Source organism: Crocodylus siamensis, chromosome 10, assembly GCF_052110815.1.
Source record: "Crocodylus siamensis isolate JL-2025a chromosome 10, ASM5211081v1, whole genome shotgun sequence".
Taxonomy (NCBI): Eukaryota; Metazoa; Chordata; order Crocodylia; family Crocodylidae; genus Crocodylus; species Crocodylus siamensis.
Genome location: NC_143404.1, coordinates 37,117,258 through 37,126,223, shown reverse-complemented (window position 1 = coordinate 37,126,223; position 8,966 = coordinate 37,117,258). Strand labels below are relative to the sequence as shown.

Here is an 8,966-nt window from a genome sequence, read left to right as displayed (position 1 = left end):
GCAGGTGGTGAGTTTTACAGAAGAAAGTGGCAAAGCTACTACCTGCAGGAACAGCTTGCAAGCCTATTTCAGAAAAAGAAGAAGTTCGAGGCCTGAGAAGCAAAAGGCAAGAGTTACTGCAGGTGACTGATCTCTGGTTGGTGCTGCCCTGCTCGCTCGCCTAGAAGACTGAGCTGTGTTGGCATGGCAACGGGACGGCGTTTCCAGAGCGCGCTTTCGGACCCCAGGGGTCGCTCCGAGCGCTGAGTCAGGAAAGCACTTGAACCCCTGCCCACGGCTCATTGGCCACTTCCTGTAGCTCATGTTCCTCTTCCGGGGTGACAGATGACAACCGGAAGTGCTCCTGCCCCAACCGCCAAAACCGCTAATGATGCGGCTCTGCTGGTCCTACTAAGCGGAAGTTCTCCAGCTTCACTTTCCTGTTTCCGCGGGGCCAGAAGTCCTCTTGTCATGAATCTGCCGGCGAGGCGCGGCAGGCGGAAGTTCTCTTGGTCGCCGGCTGCGTGGGTGGTGCAGTCACAGGAGTCTCCCATCGGCCTCGGCGCGGGGCAGTAGCGGTGACGTGCGGGCCTCGTCCTGGGCCGTGGGGGCGGAGTCTGCGCCTTGCTTTTGCGCAGGCGCCAATGAGGAAGCAGCGCCGGTGGTGTGACATTATGGCGACTGAGGCGGCGGCGCTGACTGAGGCGCTTCGGCTGCAGGCGGACACGGTGCGGCGACTGAAGCAGGAGCAGGCTGGCACCGAGGAGGTGAGGCCGCGAGCGGTTGGGCGCTGACCCGCGCCTGGGAGGCCCCGCGCGGCTCCTTACTTGGTCCCGTCTCGTCCCTGCAGGTGGCGGAGCAGGTGGCCAAGCTGCTGGAGCTGAAGGGGCGGCTGGGCGTGGACGATGGGCGGCCCCGCTTCCTGCTCAAGACCCCCAAGGTAACACGCGGCTGGGCAACAGGATGTGTCTCCTCTGCCCCTGCGGGAGGCCATAGCAGCCACCACTATGGATTTGGCACCTGGCCTGTGCGTTGGCCACGGGGCTGGTGGCGCTGGTGTCATGGGCAGACCTGGCCCCAGCCTGAGCCTGGGGTGGAGGAAGGGCCAGGCGCTCTCCTAGCTGTGATTGATCAAGAAGCTGAGAAGAAGAGAGGACACTGGTAGTGTCCGTTGCACCAGCTGTGCAGGTGGCAGAGCTGCTGGCCGACCTTTGGGCTGTCAAACGCTATTTCTCAGGTCTGTGCTGGCCTGAGGTCCCTGGGGCACAGCACCTGATGCCTGAGGGGTTATCCAGCAGGTCTGTCCATGCACAGCTGGTGCAATGGACAGTACCACACAAAATCCTTGCTCCTTGCACTGAAAAACTCTATTTAAATGGCAGTACTTGCAAGCTGCAAACTTGCCTTCCTAGTTCAGTCACCTTGTGCTCCGTTGTGTCTCATTTCCACTTCTTTCAGAGATCAAAAGAGAAAATAACTATAAACAGGATCTGTATACTTGTGTCCTTAAAACACCAAAAAGTATCTTCTGCTATGTTAGGATATAATTCCGTAATGTTCAGGGCATAAGAGAACACTGACTGCTTGAAATTAGGAAAGAAGTCTCTAGAGGGCAAGTTATTCCATAAAAGTCCATTTCAGCTTTTCTTACACTTTTTTTGAAGCACCTATTAATGGTATGATCCAAGGCTGTGACTCCTCTAATCTTTTGTAAACTATTTGGGACCAGTAACTGCTCTTCTTACTGCCAAACCCAGAAATGCAGGTTTCCAAGGACCTGGAAGGAGCAGGATTGCACTGAATAGCCAACAACTACATGGTGAAGGGTACTTTAAACAATATTTGTAGACAAAGTTGCCTGTAGTGTCTTAGCCAGATCTATAATACATGAGCACCAGCATTCTCCATCCCCACCAAAATACAAACTTTAGAGGCTTAACAGACTGGATTAAAGAAAAACTTCTTCACGGTTCATGTGACCAGAGTCTGGAACAGACTCCCAACAGGGGTGGTGCAGACACCTACCCTGGAGATCTTCAAAAACAGACTGAACACACACCTTGCTGGGATTATTTGACCCCAGCAATCCTTCCTGCCCAGAGCAGGGGGGTTGGACCCAATGACATCACAACATCCCTTGTAGCCCTAAGCTTCCATGAATCAGTAGGGGTCTACCCATCTCAAAGAGGCAGCTGGCAGATTTTGCAGGAAAATGGCAGCCTACCCCACCATCTCCCAGGGCTGGTTGTAGCACCTGCCCCTCCCATACCTCTGATTGGCCAAGGGGGCCTTCCCCATGCCACTGTTTAGTTGCAAGGGCTTCCTGTCATGCAGCCCTGTCCCTTGCTGTCCATTGGTGGAGAGGGGCAGGGCTGCATGGCAGGTAGCCCTCACCAAATCAGTGGCAAGGTGTGGCATCCATCTTGGCCTCCCCTTCGTGTGGGCTCTCCCTCTGGGAAGCCAGCATTTTATTTTCAGTAGATTCTTGTGGACCTTGTCCACTTTCATGGGTGATTCTTGATTTCATGATTTCCATGAAATCGCAATTTTGATAGGTTCCTACTTATCAGATGGAATTTGTATTAGTTCAAGTAAACTAGCTCTGAATGACCTCTTCTGTTTAAAGAGTCATGTATGCATACAGTCAAGTTATTATAATGTAGCTTGTTCCGTTTAGCACCAGATACAGTGAATGAGGAAGTTAACACTGCTTGAAGTGATTCTTTCTTCAGATACCAGTGATGAATGTCACATGAGTGGTTGGACGTTTAGGTTCAAAGACCACCTGTACAGTGGTGTTCACAGTGTCTCCTTGTGGCAGCAGGAAGATTGTCAGTACAGTTAGTCTTTACTGATCTAAAAGCTGGCAGCCAGCCTACACTAAGATGCCCATGGCTCCCATCCCCCATGTATCTTGCCTGGTGTAGGACCAAGGTAGGAGAAATGCTAACAGTTGTTAGGTTGGCCTGGGTCAATGACTCAATACCCCATCTGCAAATATGGTGAAGGGTCCTCCCACACTCACTACAAATGGAGAGGCATCTTTATCCAGTGATTTTTCTATTTTGTGTCTTAACAATCCCTGTCCATAAAGGGGTAAATTATTTAAGTCCTTGAATTTACCTATAGAACAGGCAATAGCCAGCAGCAGGACCTAGCGGTAGTCAGCATCTTAGTCTTCTAGATGGTCCCTGTCCTTCTGCGGCTTAGTCTCCAAGCCTTTGAGGCTGTTAACCCTCCTTACCAATGACATCAGCACCATTGGTTTTTATGGAGAGATGTCCGTATCACTAGCAAAGCAGTCCACCAAGCAACTTGTAGTGGGTAATGAATATTGGCCACTACTGCATTAGGCTACATTTGAACAAGCAACTTGGAGATTAAGTGGTTGGTAAATTGTTTCCTTAGTCTATCTACCTCCTGAACTTCAGCAAATATTTTCAGTCAAAAATATGTGAATAAGATCCAGACAATGAAAATAGCTAGTGACACTCATCCCTGAAATGTTTGAGGAACTCCCAGCTCCTGGAGTACTAAAGGAAACTTAGCCCCAGTTTTCCAATACTTGGCAGCCATGTGATCATAATACTAAAAGCTAATTTTCGTTACGTGCCCTGTGAACTCGAGCATTATTCAATTGAATGTGTCAACTTTCTCTTCCCACTGCTCTTTCAGTATAAGATGCAGACATTCAATTGCCATTCCACATTAAAGATTAACTTTAAGTCAGCCACAGGGTGGTGCTGAAGAACATCAGAATGATGCAAAGAGTCTTAACAGGTTAAAAATTAAATGAGAGCTCATTCCTTTGGAAATCAAAATAGCCCTCTTGGCCTTATTTTCTAAAATGTCAGATTTTCTGTGAAAAAGGATTCTGTCATTAGAAAACACTTGTAAACTGGATGCTTTCTTCCTCATTTTCCAAAGCTCTTCTTTATTCTCTAGGTCAGGGCTTGGCAACCTAGAGCCCACTGAGCCTTTTGGTCTGTACACATGGGGCTTCAGTACCAGTCCCTTTTCTTTTCTGCTACCCTCCCCACGGCAGGGAAAAACAGTCACAGTGGGGGCAGGTGCTTTGCCCATGACAGTGCAGGGAAAAGCAGCAGTGGCGGGCACTTTCCCTGTGCCAACAATGGTGAAAACCAGTAGCGATAGCTGCATACTAGTGCCCACCCATCCACATGCCAGCTTGCCTCTGACCCAAACTGGGTCGTTCTGGCCTGCAGCCTTAAAACATTGCTGACTACTGCTGTAGGTGTTTTGTTGCATCAAGTGCTAAGCTTGTCCTTTGTTTCAGAAAAATCAGCCCCTGCGGTACTTATCTAAGCTTTGAGTTCTTCACAACAGGAATTTTTTTGCTTGGGACCTGTCTGCAAGGCACTAAGTGTGCTGTTGATGCAATGGAAATGATTGGGGCCCATGCTGAATTCTCTGTGTTCTGAATACTGATGCTTTTTTCTGCTGCCTAGAAACCTCTGGCTCACATTTAGTTGTCATCTCTGTCTAGCAGCTATCTGACTAGCAAGGCCACTTCCAGACAGTGTTTCCTGACTTTCATGTGTACCAGGAGTTGGTCCTGTTCTCTCTTCTCTGGGTCAGGGAGGGCTTTACATTTGGGTTGGGGTTTTTTTTTACCTTCCACTAAGTATGATTGGCACTTTGTTCTCTGAACATCATCTCACTGGTTTCATAAATGCTAACTGAAGTCACCTGTCCCACTGATGCTTTCCTCTTTTTGCCACGTACCATGCACCTACCTGACCACTTTAATATTTACTTGGGTTGAGTCATTAATTGTTCAAACTATTAGTGTTTTGTCCTCCTTTTTTTTTCTTTTTTCCACCCACTGTCTTTGGGGTTGGCTCTCAGGGCACCCGGGACTATGGCCCCAAGCAGATGGCCATCCGGGAGAAAGTCTTCAGCACCATTATCAGCTGTTTCAAGCGTCATGGGGCCGAGGTGATTGACACCCCTGTGTTTGAGCTAAAGGTAGGTATAAGGGTGGCATGGTGGCATCTGGGAGGGGATGTCTGTGGTAAGAAGGTCTTATGGGGCCCCAGCAAGTAGGATTGTGCCCATTGAAATATTAGACAATAGCTGCATTAATTATGACCTTAAGGGCAGGCGTGCTGGCTAGAGCTTCAGCCTGAGCAGCTCCTATGAAGATTGAACTCCTCCTCTAGCAAAGCTGGAAGGAATTGACTTATCCTTGTCTCTTTGCATGGAATCATCCTACTTCCTCTGTGACCCTTTTCTTCCTTTTGTTCTCCCTCAGCTTTTATTGCTTCTCACCTGAAATACCACTTCCTTGTTTTCTCTAGGAAACCCTGACTGGGAAGTATGGGGAGGACTCAAAGCTCATCTATGACCTGAAGGATCAGGGGGGAGAACTGCTGTCTCTTCGCTATGATCTGACTGTATCCTTCTGGTGTCCTTGCTGAATCTACCCTTTCATCTTGCCCAGTACATTGTCATGCATATGTCCAGGGAGGGGAGTGGGAATGGCAGTCTTTTAACACACTGCCTAGAACTCTCATTCTAGTCCTAGTGGTGGGGTAGTTGGACAGCATAGAGGAGTGGAGATGTGAGTTCCTGGCTGTGCCTTCAGTTGTTTGTTAAATGGGGTTAATGGCTTCAGGAAAGGAGAGAACTCCATATCTAGTTCGTATTGCTCTGAGGAGCTGGTATAGGGCTGTTCCCTTCTTTCAGCTTCAGTGACTGGTGGGGAACATGACTGCCAATTAACTGTTGCTCATGGAGAAGCGTGTGTACCCTGTTGAACCTTCATATCAGAGGAAGAAATAATTAAACCTTATTCTATGTGGAGTGATAACAGCTGGGTGTCTCTAGAGCTTGGAAGATGCTGTCTGGGTTCCATCCTTAACTCTTTATTCTGAGGTGCCTTTTGCTCGTTATTTGGCCATGAATAAAATCACCAACATTAAACGCTACCACATCGCTAAAGTTTACAGACGGGATAACCCAGCCATGACAAGGGGCCGCTACCGGGAGTTCTACCAGTGTGTGAGTAACTGCAGCGGAGAGCTGAGTGTCTGGGGCCACTGTTCCTCTTTGGCACTTGGGGAAAGAGGAAAGGAATGTGGGTGGGTCTGGGATCATGGCTTCCCACCGAGCACAAGGAGTGAGAGAGTTCTGTATGAGCCTGGGGTCTTGGCTTCTGTTGTTCGAGGAAGAGGGGCAGCACAGTGATGTTTACTGAGCAGCTTGGTTGTTGGAAGTCTACCACAGCTGTATGGTAGTGCCTCTTCTCACTGCCTTTTCCTGTGTCTTAGGATTTTGACATTGCTGGCCAATTTGACCCCATGATTCCTGATGCTGAGTGTCTGAAGATAGTGTATGAGATCCTGTCTGCACTCCAGCTTGGGGACTTCCTCATTAAGGTGAAACCAGAACCAGGGGCTGATGCATTTTGTTTTCTACTACGATATGGAGCAGAGAGGGTTTTTTTCTTTTCTACTTATTCCAGGTCCTGACCTGGCCCTTTCTACAATGCATACTTCAACTCCATCCACAACCAGTTGTGTTTAGGATATCTATTAGGGACACACAGGTAGAGATTTTGGGGGCCGATGCCAGTAGTTAAGGAGGCATATTGGCCCATACAGATCTGATACACCTGCCTACAGCTGGTAAGGCCGTTGCAGTGGAAGAGGAGTGGGGAGGGAAGAGGTGTGCGGGGCAGATCAGTGCCCCCCATGGTGAGGGAGGGGTCAGGGGCAGATGCTGCTCAGCTGGGGCGGGGCTCGTGGGGTTGGGGCGGGTCCTGTTGCTGCTTGCACCCCAGGGGGGTGGAGGCAGGCGGGGCATGTGCCCCCTGGATCTTTGGGTAGGTGGCAGCTGCGGGGTGGAGCCAGAGCCAGCGTTGTGCAGGGCTTTTCTTGCTGGGGGCTGGGCTCGGGGCAGGCTCCGGCACTGGGAGGAGGCTGTAACCACCCCAAATTCTGACACAGCTCCACTCCCAGCCCTGCATCGCCACCCAGCACTGCCCTGGCTCAATGCCCCACCTTCACTTAAGCACCAGGAAAGGCTGGGGCTGTGCCAGGTGGCAGTGTGAGACTGGGAGCAGAGCTGCAATGAAATTTGGGGTAGCTGCAGCCCCCTCCCAGTGCCGCTGGAGCCCACTCCAAGCCCAACCTCCAGCAAGAAAAGCACCCTGCAGTGCCAGCTTTGGCTCCACCCCACAGCTGCTGCTTGCCCTGCACCGCAGAAATCTGTGGGTCATCCCCCACCCCCACCCCATGAGCCACACTTCCCTGCCCCGGCTGGGCAGTGCCTGCCCCCACACCCTCCTTCACTGTGGGGGACATTGTCCCTTCCCTCCCCATCCAAGTTACCAGCTCAAGGCAGCTCTCCATGGTGCAAGCTCTGCTCCTCGCTGCCTGAGTGCTACGCTGCAGCTGTGTGCAGCACAGGCATTATCTGCCCCATGGGGCCGATATCCGATATAGACAATTTTCTTTATATCGGTAATGATCTGATACAAGACTGAGATATCAGTGCACCTCTGGTATCTGTTTTTTTCACTATCTCTCTTGTATACCCTTCATGAACATATATAGGCTCTTGTTGTCATCTCTTACCTCCTGTGTAGATTGGTACTGTTCCATCTTTTCAGTCTCTCTCCACATGGAAGGTTCTCCATGCCCATATTCATTGTTACTTCTTGACTCAGGCCTGTTGCTTGGGTTCTTTCTTCACTAAACATGGCCAGAATTGTTGGGTATCTGGATTTAAAATATGTTCGATTCTGTTCTCTACTTTTTGTGTGTCTGTTTTTTCTTTTTTCTTTTCTTTTTTTTGGCTAATGGTGCACACAGCTGCCCTGGACTTTTGGTGAATAGTTTCAAGGGCTAGTTGTGTTTTCCTCTCCACACTACCCTCCAATGATTATAGTCGATCTAGATCCTAGCAGTGTGGCTGAGTAATTCAAATTATTTCCTTCCCTGTGCAGTACTGTGGATTTGATTTTGTTGAACCCTGATACTGTGCTGCCACTTTCTAATTTGAGTAGACCACTCAGAATTCCTTCATGATTTTAACCAATTTAAGTGTCCTTGGCACATTTTACTACCTTACTACATACTAGTTTGTTAATGAGTCCTGGTCCTAGTACAGAGTTTGGGACAGCCCACTATTAATTGGCCATCATGTCAAATATCAAGTATTTGTGCCTTCTCTTTATATCTGTGTCCAGCTGGCTTCTGATTTGTGACTGAATTTCAGTACTCAAGCATGACCAAACAGTTTCCTAAATAGACCCTTTGAGATGCTTTGAAAGAGGCTTTTTGAAAACCCAAACATTGGTGGTGCTATTCTTATTTATTTGCTGTTCTTATTATAAAATAGGTAAGCCACTTCTGAACAGCTGACAGTAGGCAGAGTTACTAGTTAGCTTGCCACAGGGGGATAACTGTGAATCTACCTCTTCCACTTCTAACTTTTCATTGTAAGTGGAGCACATCCACCAGGTTCTTACTAAGTGACTCTGCTTCTTCCCAGGTCAATGACCGGCGCATTTTAGATGGGATGTTTGCAGTTTGTGGAGTTCCAGACAGCAAGTTCCGGACCATTTGCTCCAGTGTGGACAAACTAGACAAAGTAAGGACTTAAGCATCCTGCTGCTGTTACTGCTGTGAATTCCCAGGAATCAAAGGCTTCTTGGACAGATTAAGGCTATGGAATCCAACAGGAGAATGTTACTAAATGCTGAGTCATTTTTCTTTGCTTCCCACCCATGTTGGGAGTGGTTAATATAAGCTCATTGCCTACATGGTGCATTTGGTTTTCCAGGAAACTGCCTGTGCTGTTCTTTTCTTTAGGGTCCCTAGTGTTTCATAAATCAGCAGGAGGTTACAGGGAAAGGCATCTTAAATCTGTGTAATTCTTTAATTCAGCAGCACATGACCTAGAGACTGTTGCTTATGAATCTCCAGAGCAGGGAAGCTCCCTGAGTTGGACATGGTGTT

At 48.8% G+C, this 8,966-nt stretch overlaps 1 protein-coding gene across 2 annotated transcripts in view; it reads left to right on the top strand.

The window, feature by feature from the left end:
- The first annotated feature begins 311 nt into the window (after window positions 1-311).
- The window catches only part of LOC149856446 (histidine--tRNA ligase, cytoplasmic-like), a 29,060-nt gene continuing 20,405 nt past the window's right edge, over window positions 312-8,966 (top strand). The window contains exons 1-7 of one of the 2 annotated variants that reach the window (XM_090065232.1): window positions 312-746; window positions 830-919; window positions 4,849-4,968; window positions 5,301-5,396; window positions 5,878-6,003; window positions 6,273-6,380; window positions 8,500-8,598. In XM_090065232.1, the coding sequence (XP_089921358.1) occupies window positions 624-746; window positions 830-919; window positions 4,849-4,968; window positions 5,301-5,396; window positions 5,878-6,003; window positions 6,273-6,380; window positions 8,500-8,598 (762 nt within the window). In that variant the 5' untranslated portion in view covers window positions 312-623. The remainder of the gene's footprint in view (window positions 747-829; window positions 920-4,848; window positions 4,969-5,300; window positions 5,397-5,877; window positions 6,004-6,272; window positions 6,381-8,499; window positions 8,599-8,966) is intronic. The other variant, XM_090065233.1, reaches the window with a different exon arrangement.